We start from the raw sequence: 26,307 nt of genomic DNA on the forward strand, positions 1-26,307 counted from the left end.
TGGCGTGCTAATTTTTTTCATCGTCGAAATAGCGTTTTAGCACACGTAGGAGGGTGTTTGATTTACAAGACGCTGCAAAATTTAGTGCGCTGCTATAGCGCTTCAGCAGGCATTGCAAAATCCCGCGCGCGACCGGCCGGTGCTTAAAAAAATGAAACAACACATACAAAAAAAATATGAAACAACACCAAATTCATAGCATAATTCAAACCCCACACCACAAGCTAGTTCATACGATGCAAATAAAACTAGATAAAACGATGCAAATAAAACTAGATAAAACTACTCATCCTCCTCGGTGGTGTAGTCCGATGACGTAAACGCGTCGACCCACCGAGGATCTTACTCGTTCCAGATCGACGCAGGTCCCAGTTTGCACTGAGCTTCCGCCAGTTCCTTTCGTGCACGCTTGTCCGCCAGACGCGCGGCTCGCTCCACCCCCCTCTGCGCAGAACTCGTTATCGGCAACGACATCCTGCGGGAAGCGCTCGCGCCACACCGCCGGCGTGCTCATCCGTCTCGGCAATGAGGAGGCGGCGCTCCCGCCTCCGCTGCACGCGGCAATCCTCCTTAGTGATTAGTCGCGAGGGAGGCGCGAGTTACTGCGCCTGCTCGCGCGTCTGCACGTCGGAGAAGTTCATCTACGCCTGTGACGCTGGAAGAAGCGGGGGAGAAGGCGCAGCGGTGGCGGGGCGCTGGAAGAGGCGGGGGAGAAGGCGCGGCGGCGGCGGGGCACCGAAAGAGGCTAGGAAGAAGGCGCGGTGAGAGGGGAAGGGCAGCGGTTGGCAGGCGCCCACGCGTGGCTTTTAACCAATGCGCTGGACGACGCGCACTAAAACTACCGCGTGCGATGCCGCTTTTTCCCGCACGCGCCTTTTTTTTCGCGCGCCTGCTGAAGCACGCCAGACGGCCTCTCACGCACCAAATTGGTGGTTTATCCAGCGCGCGGCTTACTCCGCCCACGTGTTGGAGATGCTCTTAGTAGTTGGTCCCTCCTAGTTTGGCTGTCACGCTCTGCCACTTCCATGGTCGCCGCCATAGCATCCCCGCAACAAGCAGCGACAGGTCCTGCAAACCGAGACCACTCCAAGACGATGCCCCAAGGAAGGACAACCCCTTCAATAGTGCCACAGTCTTCAGAAATGTTACCACGTATAATGTTAGTTTATTTCTCTCTGCATCTTGCTGAGAATCTTCAGAAGTAAGGTTATCACGAAGACTGTACACAAGCAAACAAAACTTCAGAGCCGATACCTTCTCATTGATGTCAGCTTACAGATCATTCTCTCTTCTGCTCAAATTCAACAGATACACAACAACACAAAGGGCACAAAGAACAGTCACGAGCACCACTAATAATGCCTTCAACAGTGCTACAATTTCCTTGCCTGATTGTACTAATGCCTTCATTGATCCTTCTTCAATCACAGTAGTCTTTTCCAGCATGTGTTTTTCTTCTCCACCTGCATTTGGTCCATCAGGCCTGGTTGCCTCTGCTTCTTCATATGGAGGAGAAACCCCTTGGAGCAGCTCGTACTCGACATAACCCTCGTCCTGTTTCCAAACTCGGCAACCATCTCCCTAACCACAAGCAAATAAATAAAATCATCAAAGTATCAAGCCACTGAACAAGCACCACAAGAATGCAGAATACTAGCGTTGGCTTCCCGTCAGTATTACTATAGCAAGTCGAAAAAAATATGACGTTCTGAAGCATCTAGTAATATTTCTCAAACTTTGACCACTAAGACTTTTTAAGCTATGTGGATGTGTTAGATATAAATTGTACACGAACATTTTTCACTACATAATTTACATACATTTTTATGCAAAAAATATTTTCATAAGTTGCTGATTGAATATCGTGCAAAATCTAAAAATCAACCATTTTAAAACAAAAAAAATACTACCCATTTTCATATGCAAGGTTACTTTGTTTTTCGTGTCAAAGTTTGACTTATAATTCTGGTCAACAAAATATGGGTTATATGTCATCAAAAATATATTATCAAAAGTTCTTTGAAATGTGTATCCAATGGCATACTTTTTATGACATATGACTCACATTTTGTTGGTAAAATTAATGATAAAAGTCAGACATAAAAATACGAAGTGGCCTTGTATTAGTAGATAGAGGGAGTAATTAATTAGACGATCATTTGATTTTCTCTAAGTGCAAAATACAGATTGACCTGACCCACCAATTGCTAGCATCAAGCTCAACTAACAAAGGTATTCCTAATTCACGACTTCTAGCCAAGGGCTCTTGTCGTGCCCTTTGTTTCTCCTCTTTTCATTTTCTGTTTTCTTGCACACGATACAAAACTCACGCACACGTCTGTGTATATATACACATACCGACGCCTGAACACCTGACCCAATTCTAATGGGACTCCTACTAATAACCTAGACGGACTACTAGACGTGACATACCAGTACTCCTACTCTTTCCTAACACCTAACGGGTAAGGACCCAAGTCCTCACGTACAAGTCCATGCATGCTACTAACCCACGTGCAACTAATCCTAGTTAACCAAAACACAAGCGGCCACCTTAATCAGACTACTACTTGACATAAAATCTCTATCTCTATCTCTACCTCTCTACCTACTAATAAACCAGCGATTGCTTCTGGTCGTCCGTCGTTAGTACTTTTGCAAAACAGTCCCTGTACTTTTGGATAATCAACCCGCAGTCCACGATTAAGTGAACAACGTTTCGCTCAGCACGTTTTACATAAAAACACCTCATATTTTACATAATCAGCCCGCAGTCCATCACTATCTCTTTCCTCCTGAGTCCGAGCGAGATGGGGCCGCTATGCAGACGACGCCGGGCGCGGCGGCGGCGATCTCCGGCCAGATCCGGTCGGGGAGGCGAGGCAGGGGCCAGATCCTGTTCCGGGGACGGCGTGGAGGCGATCTACGAGGCACAGGAGGAGGTCAGGCGGCGGGGCTTGAACTCCAGCAGGCCCCCTTTTGATGGATGGGGCCGCCCACATCGCTAGCGACTCCTCGGAGGACGACAGGGCCTCCTCCTCCGCGTCCTCTACCGGTTCGGCCTCCTGGCGCTCCCGGCTGCACAAGTGGATTCACCTGCGGGGGCGCCGGCGCCGGCGACCGTTGTCCGCTCGGAGAGGAGAGGGCGGTGAAGCCAACGGCAAGGGCGACGGTGACGACGTGCAGGACCTCGCGCTGCCGCTGGGGAGATGTCCTTCGCGGCGGTTCTTGCCCAGGTGAGCGTCTCCTCGGGTTTGGCCACTGCTCTTGTTCCTTAATTGGTAGGCGGCCCAAAGATTCGATTTTTCCGCTCCTTGTGCGGTTCTGTGGATTAGTGTCTTGCTTCATGGTCCCTCCATTGCTAATTGAACGACAGCCGGCGGCTAGCTGATGTGGTGACCGGTCTCTGGCTCGCGAGCGTCGTGGTGCTCGAAAACTCAAATCCCTCGAGTGGTGCAAACTCCGCATCATGGACGACAGGTCGAGCGCCCGCAGCAGCCAGCCGTCATACAACCCATGCGGAAGAAGACGATTGTCTTTCCGTGGTTGGTGAAGGGGCTGGTGTCATCGTGCCTGTCAGCGTAGTTGTTGTTCTGAGAATTTCCATGATAAGCAAGCAGTGAATCTGTCTTGGCTGCAGATAAAAACTGTTGCAGCGGTATATGGATTCAGAAGTGACGAGTGCCCATGATTATGTTGCAGTACATGCCTTTGAAAAATCATGGCCAGTGTTGTTTCCACCGGACCGGGTCCTCTCTCCGCTGTTCTGATCTAATGTCGACTGTGTGCCGTTGGCTTTCCGTGCACAAGGTCCTACCAGCGGCATTGGGCACCACGTGGGAAGCGGAAGGAGGAGCCGCAACTCTCCATGCAAGCTCGGGTCAGTGTCATCGCAAGTTCCGTGCTCGACGTTGCTGTTCAATGTCGCCTCAGCTGATTTCGCCCGCCGTCCGCCCGATGCTCCACACTTTGCCGTAACTCAATCTGCCAGTTCTCCGCTTGAGGTACGTACTGAAGCTAACCTGGCAAGAGGCAGGCATGGGAGGCAAGATTGTTGCTGAAGCGGAACTCATAAATGTCTCACGTCATGTGGTTCTGTGCTATTCTTAATCTTCTTCTCTGAAGTGTGTAGTTTCAGTTCCACATCGAATGTGTTGCGCTTGCAGTGCGTACCAATGTACAGTTTACCGATGTGTGTATATGCGGAGTCGATGGAAAACATTGAAGCCAGTAGTTGTATACCTATTTCAAAAATCAGCAAGTGGTTAGTAACATTCTACATCAAGGTATTACAGAGAGAAAGGAGTATCTCCTATTTTATTTTTGTGGGATTGGGAGCAATTTAGAAACTTATGAAAATATAGGAATCATTCTCACTTTAATCTCCAGTCCTCTTGTTTTGCTTCATTTATCATGCATTATGCATGTCATATGTTCCCACAAATGCCTGGCAGAAGCACAACTTTCATAGGGAACGTAGAATGGTCACTTTGGTAGCAGGGCAGATGCACGTTCCCAGTGTATATGTAAAATTATATGCATATCTAGCCATAGAAATACATGCATCTGAACCGCATCGGACATAGTGTCGGACTGTCAACCTAAAATATTCCTCTTTATATCATTCTCCATTTATGTGAATATGCAAATATAAGTGCCATGTATGTGCTTGTGGAACTTTTGCTGTAAAATTTCACTCTTCTTTACGAAAAGTAGGTTGAAGAAAGTTTTGATTTTTCCTGGATAGGTTATCATATGACAGAACGTCTGGGGTGAAAGCTAAGCTACTTCCAATGGTAAGAATTGAAATCTGGATGAAACCTCCATCATTTGTTTTATATATTTTTAGATACATGAGAGAACTAATGATATTTTTAGACTGTAGAACAACCCTTTCAAGGATTCTCTCTCTATGAGCATATATATTGCCTCAGCTTATATCCATTGCCGCACGCATGGGCGTGTCAGTAGCATTACTTTGATAACATGTCTATATCACTGTAATGTTGGACATAAGTTCTGCTACATCCAAACAAGCTTATCTGATTTCCAAGAAGAGTAAAAAAAATCTTTAGTAATTTCCTGGATTTTGCTTATATCACTGTAATGTTGGACAATAAGTTCTTAATACATTTGGAGCATCTACTCTCTGGTAAGGAGTCATGGGGAAGACTATATTTTTGGTTGACATTGTAAATAATTTTAATGCCCACAATTTTTTTTCTTGTTTCTTTTCAGGTCCCAAATGAGAAGGCAAGAAGGTATCAGCTGTATGAGAAGACCCCCGCACATGCCCATTCCATTCTCTATGAAGTCAAAAGTTTCCCACTGAATATATTTGGTACTAAAATGATCGTTATGTCAGCACGACGATCGTGTGCCTATTGTTGGCTCTTAATTCTTTAGGATTATTTGATTTGTTTGATTCATTCTGTTCATATTTATGCAGCAACAAAATACAGTCAAGATCAGGGTGTGTGAGGGTTAAACATGTTAATTTATGTGGCATCAAGCTATGTATGTTAATAGCATGATCTACTTTTCTTTTGCTTTGCAGAATTATTCTCGACACTGGAGATATATGCTAATCCTCTAGCTTTGCTAATTTTATCTTTTGATTTCATTTCGGTGGTGGAGTATTGCACCTCATTCACGGTTGTAGATGTGTGTCAAGATATCAAATCATCTGTCTTTTAGGTCAACGGCATGCCCAAGGTGGTTCACCCCTAGATTTAAATGACTCTAAAGTCCATGGTCCACCTAATAAAGATAGAAATAATTATGTTGGTAAGGTGGGTTAAACCCAACTTAAGCTCACACTGTTTTTATGTTCTTTTACACCTGCAGGTATTATTAAACAATATCCTAACTGAATATCAAACACATTGCTGGCTACATGATATGTAAAGTAAAATGTATGTTGCTACTAAAATTTATATCCGAATGATGGTGGCCATTATCTATTTTTAAGCAAACATATCTCCCAAGTTTGACAAAGGTTTCCTTCATACTTCGATCAATATTTTCCTCCATTCTTGAATATAGCTATTTGTAATGTTCCTTTAGTTGAATTCTCGAAGGATTTGGTACAATAACATTACTTTCACATTGTCACTGGAGGTGAGGGTTACATTTTTTTGTGATGTTTGTAAGAGTTTTATATAAGAAGTGACACGTGGAGCTGGTTTTGCGAAATGTGAGACATCTAACAATTATCACTAAGTTTGAATTCACACCAATTTTCCATGTTGCATTCATGGCAAACTCCAATCAGAGCAATGGCGTGGCCATTGGAGTAGATTTATGTGTAATGTTATCTTCTGCCATTTGTTATGTTTGTTAGAGTTGGATACAAAAAGTGGCGCGTACTAGCACGCCTGAATAGGTTTTTTGATATTTTTTGCCCGTTGCAATGCACGGGCATTTGTACTAGTACTACTAACTCAAGATTATTGCTAACAATCTCTCCCTAATCTTGACACCTTGTCTTCTGTGCTTCTCTAGTCTTGGCTCGTTGACGATTCATCCCTTGTCGGCTCATCCATCTCGCACCACGACAAGTCAAATTGTCGGCTAGATTATTGTTGTCAACATTCTCTCCCCAATCTTGACTTGGCGAATTTGCGGACCACTTCAAATATGTCTTGGACTACCCAGCCTCACTAGTAACCTGTGGAATACACCACCCGGTGGACTACACCATCCACCCTAGCGAGATACATGCCGGCTCCTTGTGGATCACACCATCCCGTGCACTACACCATGCACTCCAGCCTCATGTAGAGACATGGCCTCATTGAAGAGACTCACCTTCACTGGTTTACCGCCCCCACATAGTTGAACTTGATCCTCTCGTCGAGACACATAGACGATCCGGATGCCCTTCATCTTCAACGCCTCCTCATAGAGACAAGCACTTGGACATGATGACGACGACCGACTGACCAACCGACCGTGCTAACCCGCACGACTCCTTGACTTTAACTCTCGGATGACGATCTTGACGACTTTCCAGCACCGCATCACCGCACCACCGCTCCCGTCAACGATCTCCATCCGTCGCCTTGCCGACGACAGCCCGCCGTCTCCCTCCTTGTCGCTCCATCGAACGATGGTCGCATAATCCTCCTCATCGCTGCAACACCCAGCGACAACATCTCCCGCCCCTCCTCGTCGCTGAACCACCCAGCGACTATATCGCCCGCCCCGAGGCGCTAGTAGGGGTTGCCTCCCCGGGGCAAGCGCGGCTTCGCCTTGAACCTTGCTCTGATACCAATTGTTGGAACTCGCCCACAGAATCGATCACATCAAATCACAATGAACACGCACGCGCAAAACTTTTATAGCCAAGGGCTCTTGTCGTGCCCTTTGTTTCTCCTCTTTTTATTTTCTATTTTCTTGCACACGATACAAAACTCACGCACACGTCTGTGTATATATACACATACCGACGCCTGAACACCTGACCCAATTCTAATGGGACTCCTACTAATAACCTAGACGGACTACTAGACGTGACATACCAGTACTCCTACTCTTTCCTAACACCACACGGGTAAGGACCCAAGTCCTCATGTACAAGTCCATGCATGCTACTAACCCACGTGCAACTAATCCTAGTTAACCAAAACACAAGCGGCCACCTTAATCAGACTACTACTTGACATAAAATACTACTAACTCAAGATTATTGCTAACAGTCGCTGAGTCTATAATGGTCAGCAGTGAAACCTTCTGCGCAACTACTCAACTTCTCCTCCATTTCGAGACACTTGATACCATCATTTCGATAAGATGTAAATGTCAGTTGATCAGCAAAGCAATCAATCAGTAACTTCAGTTCAGTTTGGTGTATGTAGGAGGAAACTTACCCTAGTGGCTGAGGCGTGTAGGCTGGGAATAGCAGGAGCATTTCGTTGGAAAAACTCATTTAGGTAATCCAAATAGTCTTCCAAGAGAACATAACCAGAATCCCAGGGCAACAGCCTGTCCCAACTCCATGCGGTCTCCATAAGATCTTAATAGGAAGAACGACTCGTCAACTAAGATCAAATCCACTAATAATAGGACTTAGATGTGCTTTAGCAAAACTGTTTAAAATAACACGAAAAATAGAACATATGGGTTCCTCGTACCTCTGTAGTGGATGATATCCAATGGCGGAACATCCTTGACATGTTCGAATTCCCTCGTGGTTTCCATTTGCTCAAGAGACATCATCATGTGTTTACGGTTGGTCTTCGCCAACCAGCACCAGGACCGCTCATCGGATGAGTGCATATGTCCCCTTGTAGGGTTTTCGAGATTCAAGGGGGTGGGTTTGTGGGGATGGGATGGGGTGGGGGTGTGTGGCGTGGGAAACTGCGGACGGCGAGGGGAGGAAGAGGCCGAGGACGCGAGGGAGGTACCCTCTGTATTTGTAGAGTATTTAACCAAAAACTACCACAATTGATGGAAACGTGACGAAAAACTACCACTCTATGATTTTGTGCCAAAAACTACCAAATTTGTCCTAAACCGTGACCAAAAACTACCAAGTCGCGAAATCGCTCGCTTCGGCCGCGCTAACCCCGAATCTGACCGGTTGGGCCCGCGATTCGGTAGCCACGCTGGCCAACGGACATCCGCCGCGCGGTGATGGCCGTTAACGCCCCGTCCGCTGTCCGAACGGCGACTGTCCGTGGGCCAATAAGTGAGAGCGAGCTCAGCCACTCGCTCATTCTCTTCCTCGTCGCTCGCTCTCACTCGTCCTCATTCTCTCCCTCTCCCTGGTGCTTTGAGCTAGGTCAGCCTATCACCGTCGCCGCCGCGGCCATTGCTGCCAGTAGAAGTTGAGGATGCCATCCTAGAATGACGAGGAGAGCTCGGACGAGGACATCAACATGGTTTCAATGGATCCTCAGCTCTTTGTAAGTGCATAATGGTGGAACAGAGTTAGGGTTAGGGTTAGTTCATCCAAATTGGAGATTCCAAGTTGGTTTTGGTTTGATTCGAACTTTCTTTTGTAGGAAACCCCTGACAGTGTGGTGGAACCATCTTTCTGTGGTTCTTACACTGAATCTGAGCCGACGTGCATGATGCATCATCAGAGGCCGAAGAAGATGGTGGCTTTTGAAGGTGCTTTGACTGGGAGGCGATTCCTGGGTTGTCCTGTGCAGCAGGTATTAAATCTTGCACGCTAACTTGTTTTGCTGGTGGAGATGTGTGATGTGTTTTGCTGCTGGAGATGTGTGGTGCAGCATGTGGTGCAGAGATGTGTGATGTGCAGATATGTGTGCTGTAGTTTAGAACTGAAACTTGAAAGTGCCATACATATGGAAAGCTATATGTGAAAGTAGATCTTTAGTTAACTGAATTCAATACATGACTGAACTTGAGAACACCTACATGCAGAGATCTTTAGTGTACTGTGAACTGAATGTATTTGTTAGGTGTTAACTGAATATAACTGTTAACTGAAAAAGAACAAAGTTAAATGAATTTATATCTATTGCTAAATATAGCTGTTAACTGAATATAGTCAGGTGTTGTGTGCTTACTATGAAAGAATTATGTTTGCATAATTCAGAGAGCATATTGATTTAAACAACAGTTAAATGAAATGACTTTATGACTTTAGTTATCTGTAGTAAGTTTGTTACTAAGTGCTTTGTGCTTAATTATAAATAATTGCTTCTGTATGATGTAGGTGTGAACTGTGGGGTTGTGGAGTGGGTGGATGGTCCTTGGCCAGAGATTCTACAAAGGTGCCTAACAAGGATTTGGGACATGTACCATGAGCAGAACTTGGGGAGGGTGAAGGACAAACAAGCCCATGAGAAAGAGGTGGCCAAGCTATAGAAGGAAATTGATTTCCTGTCAAACAACTACAGCCAGTTGGTGGAAGATGTATCCAAGATTTTTGACTATCAAGATGGCAAGATGTCTCATGACATGGACTATACCAGTCAGGCAATCAATGATCTAAATGCAAAGAAGAAACAACTTGAGGATCAAGCAAAGATTGAGATAAGTATGGAAAATATGAAGCTTGCCAAGGAGCAAAGGTGCATTCTTCAAAGCCAAGCAGATATCATTCAGAACATGAGGAAGGCCATGAAGAAAGTGGAGGGGGACAGGGACCTACTTAAGGAAGAGAAGAAGAAGTTGGAGTATCTGATTGCTGATCTGGTCAATGCTGGGCATGCCAGCAAAGATAAGCTGGAGAGGATCAAGGCAATTATGAATGAGTGAAGTGCTTGGTGTGTGGGTTAAGTAATTAGTAGGCCTATATATATAGCTGGCCTTGGAATGTCATGCATGTTAGGTGTATATTTTGGGAAAGTTTCATGTGCTTTCAAAATGGTATGAGGGAGGGAGGTACTCTTATGGTTTAAGAACTAGTTGGTTTTATCTATGATGTAATGACTTTTATGTTAAGACCTACTATGCTAAGTGAGTACTCATGCTAAGTTAATTAAGTAAGAATGTTTTATCTATGATGAGTCTGTTTTACTCTGCATATATCATGTGTGGATAACTGACAGTAGTGACATAGTTGGAAGTAGAAAGCAGCAAGTAACATATATAGCAAGTAGCTTAGATAGTCTGACAAATAACTTAACATATGTAGCAAATAGAAAGTAGCAACTAACATATATAGATAGTCTGACATAGATAGATAGTATTGTCATTCATAGTCTGGCATAGATAGCAACTAGTAGTAGATAGTGCCTGACATAGATAGCAAGTAGATAGTGCTGAAGAAACTGAACCTAGGAACTTACTGAACTTACGAAAGTTCAAGACTGACGAAACTGAATTTTTTGCACTGAACTAACTGAAGGCAGCACTTCACTCCTCCTTCAGCATCTTCAGGCACTAGGAGCGGCGCACCGCTGTCACGGCCGCCCTCTTCTTCTTGCCCGGCGCTGGCTCCACCACATCTTCCTTGCCGCCATCTTGTTCTTGCTTCACGATGACGCCGTCTGGGAGATCGACGACCTCCGGCAACGCATCCACTTGGATTGGGAGGTTCCTGTCCCCCTCCATGGCGTCGAGGACTGGAGCCAGCAGCTGCACTTCAGGCTCATCATCGGAGAGGACGACGACCTCATCCACCTCGTCGTCAGAGTCGTCAGAGGACTGGTCCTCATCATCGTCACTGGACTCGTCGTCAGAAGCGTCAGAGTCATCATAGGGCCCAAGGACCCATGGATTGCGCCTCTCCTAGTAGGCATTGTTGATTGGGGCTGGGAGAGCGAGGACGGCGTCGGTGACGTGGTCTGCGGTGGCCGGCGGCGTGGTGGATGAGCAGTACATCCACCATCGGGCACGCTTCCTGGGGTCGGGGGAGCGCTGCACCTCGCACATCGCCCACAACAGAAGGGACGGCGGCGGGATGGTGCGGCCGGTAGGGAAGGTGCGCTGCTTTTCAACAGCTGTCATCACCTTCACAAGGCCGCGGGCATGGTTCCTCATCATCGCCATACTGGGGAACCAGCGTGCGATCTCCCTGTACTGCGCGCGCATCTCCTGGTTGTTCCCGGCGAGAGCTTCGATGGCCAGCTGCCAGTCCATGGCGACGGCGGTGGCGGTGGTTGTCGGCGGCGATTTCGACAGGAAAGAGGGGGAAGTGGAGTGGGCGGTGCGAGCGGCAAGTGGGCGAGTGAGCAGAGAGCGTGGTGGGTGGACACGTATTAAAGGCGTAGAATCTGAAACGGCTGGTTTTACTCAACGCACGCTCACCACGCGGCCGGCCGCAACGCACGCTAAACAGAGGACGTGGCTAACAACATATAATAAGTTCGGCCGATGCTAGTCAAACAAATCACCAGCACTAGCCCATTGGTATTGAACGCATGGTTACAACCAACTGGTCCTGGGTTCGAGCCCCAGGCCAGACTTTTTTGTGTGCAGATTTCTTTTTCTAAAATGAATTTGGCAGTAACTTCTGAACTGTAGAAATGGCAATGTACAACAAATAAAACAAATTAACATGTCCACAAGTTCACATGTCTGAATTTAAGCAGGCTAGTACCACAACACACATTTAGTAGCAGAACACAAACTTAGTACCATACACTCAAACTAAGTAGCAGAACACAAACTTACTACCATACACACATTTAGTAGCAGAACACAAACTTAGTACCATACACACAAATTTAGATACAGAGTTTCAATAGTTTCCACTAGCATTGAAATAGGATGCAAACTTGCTAGGAGGTTTCCTCCTCCTCTTGCCTGCCAATATCCCTGGTTCTCCAGTGGATGTTCTTGGTGCATTGAATGTTCTTGTTGATGTTGATCCTCTTGGAGCTCTTGTTGATGTTGATCCTGTTGCAGGTGCTGGTGAAGATCTGGCTGCTCCTGCTGAAACTGTTGATGTTGAACCTCTCTTACTTGCTGCTGTTTTCTGTTCCTCATTGCTTTAGGAGGTGGAGCAGATGATGCTGGCATCTATAAAGTTTGGTGTTGAGGTGGTGGTTGTGGAGGTGGATGTGTAGCACTAGAGGAACCCCTAAAAATTTCTCTATTCTCCTGCATGACAAAATTAACTCAGTTAGTAAATAGACCAGACCTAAAATAATTAAACAAAGAATGCAACATATTTAAATGACCTGGTATAAGTTCTTTCTCATCTCAAGACTAGGTTTTAGAGCTTTCCCACAGTTTGTATATATGTGGCCTTATAGACCACAATTGCTGCATGTAATTGTTCCCATCCTGCTTGTGTCCTTTGATGCACGCACCTCAAACTGGCCCTTTCTCCTAACTGTCTGTTTCTTGCCTGCTTTTCTTTGAACACTGAGGCTCAATATCCTGAGTATGGGTGTCAGGCCAGAATTCAGGACCAGGGACATGGTACACTATGTCTTTGTATGCTTCAATATATAGTGCTTTTTTGAAAAAATTCATGCACATAGTCCTCTGGATGCATGTGAATCTTGCTCATTGCTGCTATTGCATGACTACATGTCACACCTGTCATGTCCCACCTCCTGCAGTCACATGATTTACTAGCTAGGTTCACACAGTACTGATTTTCCTTACTAGACACTTGCCAAATGTCAGGAGATGCCTTATATGCATCACAAAATTTGGCATACTTCTTATTCTCCTCTAATTTCTCTGAATAGTTGGGTGTGATCATCCACTTGTTGTTCTCTGTTTTTTCCCTAATCTTCTGCCCTTTGATCATCTGCTTAGTCCTAATTCCTTCAAACATAGTCCTAATTGGTTTGGCCCTAACATCAAGGATCATTTTGTTGAAAACCTCACTAAGGTTGTTCACAACAAGATCAGTTTTGCAATTGTAATCCATTGCAGACCTACACCAAGTCTCCTTTGGAATTTTTTTAAGCCACTTCCAGGCATCCTCACACTCTGCTTTAAGCTCCGCCATTTCTAATTCATGGCCATGTTTGGTGAATGAGTAGCTAGCCTGATCTACTAGCTTCTTTAGTTCTGCTCCTCTGAAACTAGCTGACTGAAAATTTGCATATATGTGCCTGAGGCAGTATCTCTGAGGGGAATCAGGGAACACCTCATTTATAGTCTTAAGAAGACCCTGATTATAAATTAATAACCATGGTCATGAACAAAAAGAAATAAAGCTACTAATAACAATATATATCTGAACTACTAGCTAAGATTGGGTGCATACCTTTTGCGTGTCAGAAATAATGGTGTAGGTTCCAAATTTGCTACCACTTCCAATGCAACATCTTAGCTGGGTTAGGAACCATGTCCAACTCTCTGAATCTTTCTTATCAACCACACCAAAGGCTATGGGGTAGATGTTGTTGTTTCCATCTCTTCATGTGGCTGCAAGAATTTGCTGTTGGGTGGTTAGCTTGATGAAGCAACCATCAAGCCCTGCATCCATACCCAAATTAGCTACCATAAATTTACAACAAGATATTTTTGAACAAAATGCAGTTATAGATTTACCTATAAAGGGCCTGCAACCATTAAGAAATCCTTGCTTTTATGCATGCAAGCAGCAGAACATGTACTTAAATCTAGGAGTTGGGGCAGGGTTTTCTGGGTCCTCAAATGTTGTAACTACACACCTGCTACCAGGGTTTGTGTCAAGAACTGCTTGTAGATAGTCCCTCAGTCTATAGTATTGCTCCTTCTGGTCACCTTGTACAACCTTAATAGCCTTCCTCCTTGCCCTATAGGCCACACTCTTTGATACATCAACTGAAAACTTGACTTTGCTGTTTTTAATAAGTGAATCCACAGGTGCTTTAGGATCTTCTCTAAGAGAAGGCTCAACTGCTTTGGAAAGCCACTTAGTAGTAACCTTTGTGTTCTCTGCTGATGCTGGACAAGTGTGCTCCATGTTACACTTCTTAATGCAAAATATTATTTCATGAGCAATCCTGATGGCACACATGTAAAATTCACATCCATGCTCTCTCTGTGAACACCAAACAATAATTTTTGTTGGAGTGTTCCTGTGGTAGTGAAAAGACCTCAATGTCCTTATATGAAAATCTCTTAATGCTTCTCTGAACTGGTAAACACTATCAAAACACAAGCTCTTGCACAAGAGTAAATGTGAATTGGGAATTGAGGGGTCAAAATATAGCCTTTCCTTCATTTTTTTTCTTACTACTCTTTGTCTTTGGCTTCTTCATGAGGTATGGTAGTTCAACTTTATCTTCTTCTTCCTCATCACTTATGCCTGCATCACCAGCAAAACAAAACTCATCTGCTTCAGGAAACCAATCTTCAAAACGTTTTTCTCTACCTCATTGTGACATCTGCTAGTTGGACCAGGATTCTTCACATGTTTCACAATAGCAGTAGTGCAATGTTGTAACCTCTTCAGAGGCACACTCTATTTCCATTAGTTGAACAGCTTCATCACTCCCATCTGAATGAACTGAATCCTCAGAACAAAATTCAGACACTTCAGTGTCTCCTTCAAAGTGGTTCAAATATGCCTCTCTTTGAATCCTGCTCCTCTCAAGCTGAGCCTTTTCTATCATCTATCTGATTCTGAAGCTCAGATTGCTCCACAACATTTTTCACACAGCAGCTCTCTTGAGTGCTCATGTAATTCTCATTAGCCTGTGTACTAATTCCAGTTTGAACATTTCTCACAACCTTTATGTTCACTAGCTTCACATGATGAAAAAACTCCAACATTTCATGAACACTAGCTTCATTACCTAAATACTTTACTCTTTCAGATCCAATTTCCTCCTCCTTCACATAGTACATGTAATCACTGTCCCCATACCCTTCACTAGCAATGACTGATTGTAGAGTAAGCAAAGAAATATCTGACTCAAATATACCCCCTTTTACAGGGTTTCTTCCTTCTAAATGAAACCATATCTCCCACTTCTGGTCAGCCAAACTGCACAAATAAGTGCTCATGAATTGAATTGAAATTGACTGAGCTACAAGTGCAATATAGTTTACTGACTCCAAGTTACTACACATGTCCAACTAACAGAAACAAACATCTTACTAATTTGCCAGATTGAAGCAGCTAACCACAGGCCCAGCAGATGATACTTGCATACCTGCAACCCATTGGCGATGACTGGGAGAGCGGTGCCTCCTACTGCGGCTGCGAGCCGGCCTGCATCGAGAAACTGGTGCTCCCCAACCAATTATCGACTGAGCCGCTGGCCATCGGTGGAGGCGCGGGCGAGGCAGCAGCGTCCAAACTTGTGTCACCGCCGCCAACGTCGCCGCCGCCAGCGCCACCACCCTCCGGAATCAACGAGGACATGGCGGCCGCCACCTAGTTCAGAGAGAGGGAGAGGAGGAAGAGAGTGAAACGAGAGGGGAACGGATCAGATCTTGACCCGCAGCCCACCGACAGCCGTCGTTCGGACAGCGAACGGGGCGTTAACGGCCGTCACCATGCGGCGGACATCCGTTGGCCAGTGTGGCTACTGAATCGCGGGCCCAACCGGTCAGATTCGGGGTTAGCGCGGCCGAAGCGAGCGATTTCGTGACTTGGTAGTTTTTGGTCACGGTTTAGGACAAATTTGGTAGTTTTGGCACAAAATCGTAGAATGATAGTTTTTCGTCACGTTTCCGTTAATTGTGGTAGTTTTTGGTTAAATACTCATATTTGTATGGTGACACAACTGGGCCGGCCCAGTAACCTGCGCTGGAACTAGCACACAGCGCGGAAACCATGGGAGCGACCACTAAAAAAACAGGAGAGCGAGGGGCTTTGGCATTGCATTGGCTCCAATGCCAAATATCCCAGCACATTACATTGAGCTCCAATGCCTAACGTTTTGTTTGGTTGTACATGTATTAGGAAGTTGGAATCTATGGAGAGCCGTCACCAGGGGTCTCCTCTGGCGGCAACACATACTCCCCGCCTTCCCCCACCTCCTTTTACATCACGCCCTCCTCCTCATCATCATCACGGCAGGCTCCTCCTGATAGAGTTCAGGGCCTCGTCCTCAAGGGCATCCAAATCAACGACGGTCGCGGCGGCAGATTCGACAGAGTCGGATGCGGCGAGGGAGGTGAGCTGGAGGTGCGGGCGGGCGGCACGAAGGCGGAGGCGGCGTGAGAGGGCTGAGAAGGGGAGCCCGAGGAACGGGTTGGGAAAGACGGCGACGGAGGCGGCGAGGGGCAGAGGGAGGCTGGGACGAGTTGGAGTGACGACGAGTGTGCTTTTGAGTGCGGGACAAAGCAAACATCGATTCGGCCGAAATCAGATGGGTGGATCTCTGTATTCGGGAGGGGGGCGATCTAGTGTTGCACAGTCCTACTCAATATCGAGATAAGATTCCACGGGTTGAACTCGAAGACCATCCAAACAACCACATTCGGGTAAGGTGAATGTCAATACCAAATTCTAGCGTCAAATTTCAACATCCAAACAGGCCATAGAAAAAACAAGTTGGAGGGTGCCCCGCACGGGGGCACGTCTCCTAGCGCGGGAGTTCGCCAGCATGCCATGTGGCATGCTCTGGCGCTAGTACGTGTCATCCGCTAGGCACTTTTCTCACCAGTGTTTTTTCTTCATGTTTTCCCGTTCTTCTCATATATTTCTTTTGGAGGGTGGGGTTCACTTTTTTGCTTTTTAGGTGTTTCGGTTTGTGTTTGTGAGGAGAATGTGCTTCCGTGAAAAGCATGGATGTGCTTTCTCTGTGCGAAAAAATATAGTTTTGTTCTTTTGCTTCCACGTATAGCAAAATAGTGCTTCACCTTCGGGGAATATAGTTGTGCTTCGTCAGGAAGCATGATTTAATTTGAATTGGGAGCATAGTTTTAGTTCACACTAGAAGCACAAGTTACTATTAGGTAGAAGCATAGATTTGTCAAAAAAAGTTTGTCGAATCATATCAACAAGAGATCTTGTTTCCAGGATCTCAACGTGAGAAACGCAATGATGAAAGTGGTTCATGATTTGGATGCACAGTTTAAGAGATAAATCATTTTTACAAAAAAAAACACAGACAGACAACCTCCCACCCTCACACGCGAGGTGAGAAAACTCCATAAAAACTTTCTTTTTGCGATAAGTGGCGCATGTGTGGTACTTCACCTGTCACCACCAGAGAAGATGGATAACTTTTGCAAGCGGTACCTAGTGATTTCATAAAACTATGGAGCTCGTGGTAGGGCTATGTCTCGCCTATTGCCAGACAATACCATCTTGTCTCTAGCGCTTTCCCTAGCGAGTCGGCCCACTATGCATTCATGCATCTTATCAAAGCGTTTTTGGGAAACTTTCTTTGGATCACTTCGGACCGATTTTTAGAAATTTTCATAAAATTTTATTCATTTTCATTTTTGTCTTTTTGATATTGGTTTTTATTGTGCTTTTCATTATTTTCTCCAAATTGGCTTAGCTAGCAGCTAGTTCGCAAAGTGGATTGCGTGGGGCTTCTCGACGGGTGGTGGTCTGAAGTGGTGCCAGTTTTGTATGGCCCTTTCAGGGTGCATCCGGGCTTGTACCATTAGTGGAGCTCTCTGCACAATGCAACATGTGGAAGGTGTTGCCCTAGGCTGATGGTGGTGTGCGTGCTATGGTCGTTGGCCCGACATAGGTGTTCGGTTATTCAGGCCAAAGTTCTGCTCCACTTCGGTCGGGCTGGTGGCGAACCATGCTTTTGGGTATGGTTTTCCTTGTTGGAGGCGTCACAGAGGGGATCTGATATCTCTCCCAACGTCAAGGATTGCTCCCGGTGAAAACCGTGATTCTTTTGATCGATCGGTGATGGTGGCGCTTGTGGTGCCATTACTTCGTTGGAAGCATTACTTTGAAGTCAAGTCTTGTGTTGGGAGCACTGAACCAGTGGTGGTGTGGTTGATCAGGAGCGGCGCAATGTTTTGGTGAGCGTGGAGCTATGGTGGTCCATCCATTTGAGACTGGTCGCTTGGTCGATGGTGGTGAGCAGCAGAAGCACCCTCCAACATTTTTATACAAATACATGTTGAATATTTGTTAATTGCACATCGAACATCCTTTATATACATGTTTAACATTTTCTCGAATACATGTTGAACATTTTGTGAAATGCATGTTGAACATTTTAGAATATACAATGAAAAACAATTAGCACACATTCAAAGCTTTTCATAAATGCAACGAACATTTTTTTCAAACATCTAAACTTTTTTGATGAGTGACAAACAATTTTTAAACCAGATGATAACATGAGAATAAAAATTTAAAATACATATGGCTTAGTATAATATTTGACTATAAATAGCTATAACAAATTTACTGCATATAAGTAGAATAATTGAATGGGAAAAAATTCTCATGGATGGTTGAATGTTGTGGTGGGTCTTTCCATGCATGATTGCATGCTCAGGTGGGTCTTATCTCATTCATAGTTATATGGCAAGGTGAATACTTACATATTGAGATAAATAAGTTAGTGGACATGACTCTCTTAGGAATATAGAACATGGCATACTATTTTGGAATGGACGGAACATTTCTCCAAAGTTATGCGAACAATTTTTGTACAGCGTACCAACATTTTTCTAAAATGTCAGAAACATAATTTTTGAAGCACATGAGATTTTTTTAAATGTAATGAAGACTTTCTTAATGCCATTAACATTTTTTACAAATTGCACAAACAATTTTTTTACATTACATGAACATGCATGGTGAACTTTTCTTAATTAGTAAATTTATTTTAGAAAAATATATATGTAGAATATTTTGAAATCTAAACAAAGATACAAAAGAAAAATGAAAATTCGAACAAGAAAGAAATGAACAAACATAACATTTGACTGAGCCGACCTAGCCCAAATCCTATTTAGCGCACTTAGCACCACTGTAGTCGTTTCTGCAAACCAACGCATATCCTCCTCCACCTTGGGCTCAACCCATTAGTTGTTTTTTCCATTACTTCCCGACAACAATTTTTGGCTCATTCCGAAACCCACCATCGCAAGTGAATGGCGGGTTAATAAAATTTCGCGAGATTGTCTCAAAAAAAAAGTGAATGGCTCAATCAATGTAACAGTCATTTTTTCCCTAAAAGTTCCCGACCGTTTTGTGAAGCTTCTAGAAGCTTCCGGCCACTTTTGGTAAGCTTCTAGATGCTTCCAACTGGATTTTTTGGTTTTCCATCTGTTTTTTTCTTTTCCCTTTTTTATTGAGTTTTCTTAGTTTGCTTTTTCATTTTTTTTTGTTTCATGAACTTTTGTTTAAAATGTGCGAACTTTTTTAAAATTCACAAACTTTTTAAAATCCGCAAATATTTTTTGAATGTGTGAATTTTTTTTAAATCCCGTGAACATTAGTAAACTCATGAACTTTTTCGAGTTCACGGAGTTTTTCAAATCCACGAATATTTTTTGAATGCATGAACTTATAAAAAATCTACAAAAAAATACACACTGAACTTTTTCGACTTTGTGAAATTTTATCAAATCCGCGAACTTTTATTGAAACTGTGAACTTTTTTCAAATTCGTGAACCTTTTCAAAATTGTGAACATATTTTTAAATGTTCAACCGGTCATCGGTGGACCGGCCAACCGCGACCGGTCAACTCGGAACCATGCGACCAAGAACTAGGAGAAACTGACGCATTGCGAGCAAGTTGCCCGTCTCATTGTCGGGCTGACCCATGGCGCGGGGGCATGTCATGAACATATTTGAATGATCATTTTTTTAAATGATTAGAGGTCACAATTTTTTTAATAATTGTGGATTTGAAAATATGTTCATGAATTTAAAAAAACATCTTCATCAATTTGAAAAACATCAAATTTAAAAAAAAAACAAGTTTTTTTATTTTTTATGAATTTTCAAAAATGGAAACAAAAAAACAAAAAACAAACGAAAACTAGTAAACCAGTTGAGAAAATATAGAAAAGAAAAATAATAAGAAAAAAACAGTTGGAAGCTTCCCAAAACTATTTCTACATAACACGTTTTCTGCATTTCTACATGGGTTGGCCGGTTTGTAGAACACTCGCTCTAATGGTTGTGCACTTTGTAGGGAATGCGTACTATTTGGCGTCTTGAGCGTCAAATGGGAATCTCTGAGCTCTGGACCAGAGTGGAAGGAAATGTAGGCTTGTTTGGATTCTGCCCACCATTGCCGCGCTAAAGCACGGGCTAGCCAAAAAATTGATGGTGCTTTCAGCTGCCCATATCTCGCAGCGCATTGGCGAAAATGTGAACTAGAAAGTTGAAACCAACCCAAACACGTCAAATGGGTTGCGATCCAACAAATGCCCATGCACGCCCATGCACTTGGTCAATGTCAATTATTAGGCCTTATAGCATCTCCAACAGCCACCGAACGCGCCGCGCGCTAAAAACTACTTTGCCGCGCGCATCGACTGATTTGGTGCGGCGGGCAACGCTGGCTTCAATAGCCGCGCTAAAATGCAGCGCACGCAGCTCCAGCAGCGCGCAAAAATGCAGCGCGCGACTCTCGTACAAACAATATATGCATTTCAAAACAGAAACAAAAAGATCAAACATAAATAAAAAAATAGTTCAATTTCGTTATTACAACTCAAACAAACAATTTATCGGTCAATACAACAAATAGTTCAACAATACAATATCGAACGCACAAACATGTTGCTTTTTGTCGTCCATTCCATGTCCACCACTTCTCAATGAGATTCTTCTGAAGATTATCATGCACTGCGGGACGTCGAATGGCATGATAGGAGGCAACAAAACGGGCCACCTTTTCAGCCCTCCGTCACACTCGCACGGGATGTCCAAAGAGCTCATACTGAGAGTAGTCTACATCTTGGCCACGCTCATTCTCGATGATCATGTTATGCATGATCACACAAGCGTGCATGATGTACCAAAGCATTTTTTGATCCCAAAATCTAGCCGGTCCTCTCACAATAGCAAATTGGGCTTGCAAAATCCCAAAAGCTCTCTTCACATCTTTTCTAGCCGCCGCATGAGCATTGTGGAAATCAAGATTTTTCTTACCTTCTGGCTTTTTCAATGGTTTCATAAAGGTTTGCCACTTTGGATAGATGTCATTCGCTAGATAATAGCCATAGTTGTATGTATGGCCATTTGCTACAAATTGCACCGGTGGCAAATCATCATTTGCAATCTTATTCATCAGTGGTGACCGGTTGACAACATTGATGTCATTCAAAAATCTAGGCATTCCAAAGAATGCATGCCAAATCCAAGTCTCTTGATCGCCACCGCTTCAAGGATTATAGTGGAACTCTTTTTTTGGCCGTGGAATTGCCCATGCCATGCCTTTGGACAATTCGTCCAACTCCAATGCATGCAATCTATTGAGCCAAGCATACCAGGAAAGTCGCGAGCTTTGTTCATCTCCAATAGCCTTGCGGCGTCTTCATCATTGGGAGATCTCAAATACTCCTGGCCAAACACTTGCACAATTCCGACTGCGAAGCGCTTGACACACATGATGGCTTGGCTCTCACCCATTGCCAAGTGATCATCAACTAAATCAGTCGGGATACTGTATGCCAACATACGCAAAGCGGATGTCACCTTCTGAAAGGTGCTATGCCCGAGCTCTCCGGCGGCATTCCTTCTTTCACTACTAGGGAAAACCTTATACACAGAAGTTTATCAGTAGCGCGGTCTAAAAACGGGCGCTACTGCTAATTAGTAGCAGTGTGGGGTATAAAAACCGCGCTACTAATAAGCTGATAGTAGTAGCGAGGGGTATAAACCCGCACTACTACTAAATGATCTTCATCATACCCCTGAAACAGGTCATAGTAGTAACGAGGGGTATAAAACCTACGCTACTACTAAGTAGGTAGCTATAGCACAGGTAAAAACCCCACGCTATTACTAACCGTGTCCACTGCTGCACCATCCACTATAGCTGGCCAAACGGGCCGGCCCGGCCCGTGACAGCACGAATACTAGCCGGGCCGGCCCACGGGCGGGGGGGCGCAGCCCAGGCACGGCACGCGGCCCGCCCAGGCACGCCGTCCCGCTTGGCGCTAGCTGGCCCGCCTGGCCTGGCGCTCGCAGTCGCCGCTCGCTACGGGCTGCGCGCTGGCACGCTGCATCGCTGCAGTCGCCTGGCACGCTGCAATTTTCCCTCGCTGCCACACAGTTACACACTGCACGCTGCACTATAGTACCAAATACTAGTCTAAGCGAGATGCGAAAAAATGTCGAAAAAATACCCAAAAAATATATAGAAAATTGCAAAAAAATGTAGAGTATTATGTGGGATAAATCTAGAGTTTTATTAACGCTTGCCTCATTAAAACCTTCCATCCCAAAAAAGTAAAAGAGTACAAGCTATGCTCTAGAAGTACTAAAAGATTAAAAGAAGTAGAAATAAAAAGATTACAAGACTAGAATTGAACTAAAAAAATTACAAGACTGGAACTAAACTAATTTGGATCGTTCATCCTTGCCCGGCAGCCGCGGCCAGCTCGTCTCTCTTGATGTGTACTGCTCTATGCCTAGTAAGGATGTTTACTGGACCGTGGCAGGCAATGCGCATCAACTTACCACATCTTTTGCACCGTGCTTTTAGCTCAGATTTTCTACCGTCCGTAACTACTTCAGCATCGTAGTAGTCCCAGATTCTGGAGCCTCTCCCATCCATGTTTGTATTGTGTGTGTAAAATGAGATGCAGTTTGAGACTTTTGAGTGTGAGAAATGAGAACTTGAGAAGGGCCGGCATCCCTTTTTATAGGAAAAAGATGTCACGTTAGGCACGCTAGGCATGTTAGGCACGTTAGACGGTTAGAGTATTATGTGGGATAAATCTAGAGTTTTATTAGCGCCGGCCTCATTAAAACCTTTCATCCCAAAGAAGTAAAAGAGTACAAGCCATGCTCTAGAAATACTAAAAGATTAAAAGATAGAGAAAGAAAAAATAATACAAATACTACAACGGACTAATGGGATCCTTTCAACCTTGCCCCGCAGCGGCAGCTATAGCCGCCGCCTCGGCTGCTTTGACGTGCGTCGTCTTGTGTCTCATTAGGTGGCCGGTTCCAGCATACCTGCCATCATCTAGGTGCACACTCAACTTCTTACCGCATTCTTTGCACTTTGCAAAAAGCTTGGTCAGACCTTCGTCATTTGTAACGGATTCTTCATCATAGTACCTCCAGATGGGACTAGGTTGTCTCCGAACAATGTTTTGAAGAGGAGCAGCCATGTTTGTGTATGGAAAATGAGATGGAGTTTGAGTGTGAGAGATGAGAAAGTGGGCATCCCTTTTTATAGGAAAAAAATGTAACGTTAGGCACGTTAGGCACGTTAGGCACGACAGCAATAATGCATCCCTGGGAAAAAGTTAAGGCAATGTAATAATGTATCATTTGGGATAAAATGTTGAGCTTTATTAGTGGCTGCCTCATTAAAACCTTCCATCCCTGGGAAGTAAAAGAGTACAAAGCCATGCTCTAGAATTACAAAAGGGAAAGAAAATTACAAAATGATAAGAAAATGACTACACTACAAGTCTTCGACTAATCTTCCGGGTCTTCTTCAAAGTTCATTTCTTCAAACATGGCAAGTAGTTCTGTGTTTTCTGCAGTGTGTTGCGCTCTCCTTCTTGATAACTCCCCATCTTTGACGGACATCAGTGTTCTCACCATATCTGGGGCGAGACTAGTTCTTCTCTCCTCAATTATTTTTCCAGCAAGGCTGAAAGCTGACTCCGATGACACCGTAGAAACAGGCACCGATAACACATCACGTGCTAATATGGAGAGCACCGGAAATATAAGCTTGTGTTCTTGCCACCACTGTAGTAAGTTGAAGTCTTCCTCACTATCTAAATCATACATGACTTTGTCACTGTTGAGGTACTTCGCTAACTCCCCGCCACCTTGAAGCACAGATGTTGACGTGGAAGAGCTTCCGGCGGTTGAGGAGGATGAAGAACCAAAGATCTTGCTCCATGCTCCTCTCTTTTTACCTGCAGTAGGTGCTGGTGGAGGTCGTTGCATTCGAACTCCGGCATATTTTTCCTCATACTTAGCAAAAACTTCAAAAAGCTTCTCACGAGCCTTATTGAAGTCGTCAGTATAATCTAAACTTAGGGATGCAGATAGTACATTGAGTGCACTACGATACCCTTCAAGTTTAGCTCTAGGATCTAAGATAAATGCAAATGCATACAATAGTGGAATTTGCTGCCAATATTTTAAATACTTGGTTTTCATGTCAGCAACAACATTAAGTAACAATGCATCCCCTTCATATGCTTTTAGATGACTAGCAATGTCTAATAGGGTATGCACCATCAAAGGAGATGTCGGGTAATAAACCCCAGACAAAGTAACTGTTGCATCATAGAACAACTCAAGAAATGCAGTCAATGCTGTAATAACGTGCCAAGTTTCTTTGCTAATTAGAGGTTCAACCCCATAATTTGCATTAATAAAGCCATTCAACTGAACTCTGTCTCGGATAACTGCCTTAAGCATCAAACATGTAGAGTTCCATCTAACAGGCATGTCTGAATTATACTTATGAGGAACGCACCCTATAGCAAGACAATATCTCTTATAGTTTGTAATTCATTGAGTTGAATGCGAAAAATAAGATATTGCAATGCGTATGACTTCAACATGTGGTTCACATAAATGTAACACACTTTTAGCAATAAGATTAATGATATGGCAAGCACAACGTTGATGCATTAAAAAGGATGCAGCATATATGGAGAATATAGGAGTCAGAGTATTCATTGCACTCGTGTTTGCTGAAGCATTATCCAAAGTTATTGAGAAAACCTTGTCGGCAAGATTAAAATCGTTCACAACTTTTAGTATAGCTTCAGCAATGTTCGGACCACTATGTGCTACATCAATTAATTCAAATCCTATGACTCTTTTTTGTAGATGCCAATGTTCGTTAACATAATGAGTTACCACACTAATGTAGTCTTGCTTTGCCCGACCAGTCCAGATATCAGATGTTAACGACACTGAAAAAGTGCACGTAGAAAATTCTTCTTTTATTTTCTCTTTATCAGTTTTGTATAGCTTTTTAATATCCCTACTTGTAGTTTGTCTAGAAACTGGTCTATAATTAGGATTATGACAAGTTTGAATATATTCTACAAAACCATCAGATTCACCAAAACCTAGTGGTAAATCATTAGAAGCAATAAGACGGCATAGACCTTCTCGCTGAACATTAGCATCGTAGGTGAAATTGCGTACCGTACCGTTAGGGTTGAAGGAGAGCTGCGTTTGCACAGCTGCCGAGCCCGACGCGCTCTTTCCATCCGCCTTGGCGTGGCTTTCCACATGCCTCTTCAGGTGGCCGGTTCCTCCCTTGGCTTCTCCGATACTCCTTCTTGCACCTTTTGCACCTTGCAACCACCCTCCGGACACCGTCCACCACGGAGATTTCTTCATCGAATGATTCCCACACCGCGGAGGTTCTACGACGACCTCTTTGCTTTACACCAACGGTGGTGGAGGAACCCGTCCCACTACTCGAATTGGTGTGACCATCGGCTTCGGCACTCGGATCGGTATGGGGTTCAAGAGTGTGATGATCGGTATAGGCAGGTTGCTCGGGTGGGGGCATGGTATAGGCATGTTGCTCGGGTGGGGGCATGGTAGTGTGATCGGTGCTACTAGGGTAGAGACTATACTCCATATCCCCAAGACCGAAATCGGAGAGTGGGAAGCTAGTATTGTCATGGTTATCCATGTTTGAGTGTGAGAAATATGTGGGCCGGGCAGCCCTATTTATAGCAAAAAATTGGTCATTTTTCGGATAAATTTGACCCTCTAACGATCAAATTTTCAAATATATGAATTTTCTTACACAAATATCCAAACCATATCCTAAACCACTCTAAACCAACCCTAACCTCCCTCTAAACCCCTCCC

At 44.3% G+C, this 26,307-nt stretch overlaps 1 protein-coding gene across 1 annotated transcript; it reads left to right on the forward strand.

Moving 5' to 3' along the window:
* Positions 1-2,702: 2,702 nt before the first annotated feature.
* LOC119331598 lies at positions 2,703-5,631 on the forward strand. Its single transcript, XM_037604759.1, has 3 exons — positions 2,703-3,236; positions 4,748-4,796; positions 5,239-5,631. Exons 1-3 carry the CDS (start codon positions 2,983-2,985, stop codon positions 5,404-5,406), a joined length of 471 nt encoding a protein of 156 aa, XP_037460656.1. The 5' UTR covers positions 2,703-2,982; the 3' UTR covers positions 5,407-5,631.
* Positions 5,632-26,307: the final 20,676 nt, after the last annotated feature.

Source organism: Triticum dicoccoides, chromosome 7A, assembly GCF_002162155.2.
Source record: "Triticum dicoccoides isolate Atlit2015 ecotype Zavitan chromosome 7A, WEW_v2.0, whole genome shotgun sequence".
In the NCBI taxonomy this organism is placed as follows: domain Eukaryota; kingdom Viridiplantae; phylum Streptophyta; class Magnoliopsida; order Poales; family Poaceae; genus Triticum; species Triticum dicoccoides.

Coding starts and splice junctions, on each gene's coding strand:
- LOC119331598 (XM_037604759.1), top strand. CDS start 2,983: ATGGATGGGGCCGCCCACATCGCTAGCGACTCCTCGGAGGACGACAGG. Junction 3,237..4,747: donor TCGCGGCGGTTCTTGCCCAG/GTGAGCGTCTCC, acceptor TTTCCTGGATAG/GTTATCATATGACAGAACGT. Junction 4,797..5,238: donor AAGCTAAGCTACTTCCAATG/GTAAGAATTGAA, acceptor GTTTCTTTTCAG/GTCCCAAATGAGAAGGCAAG.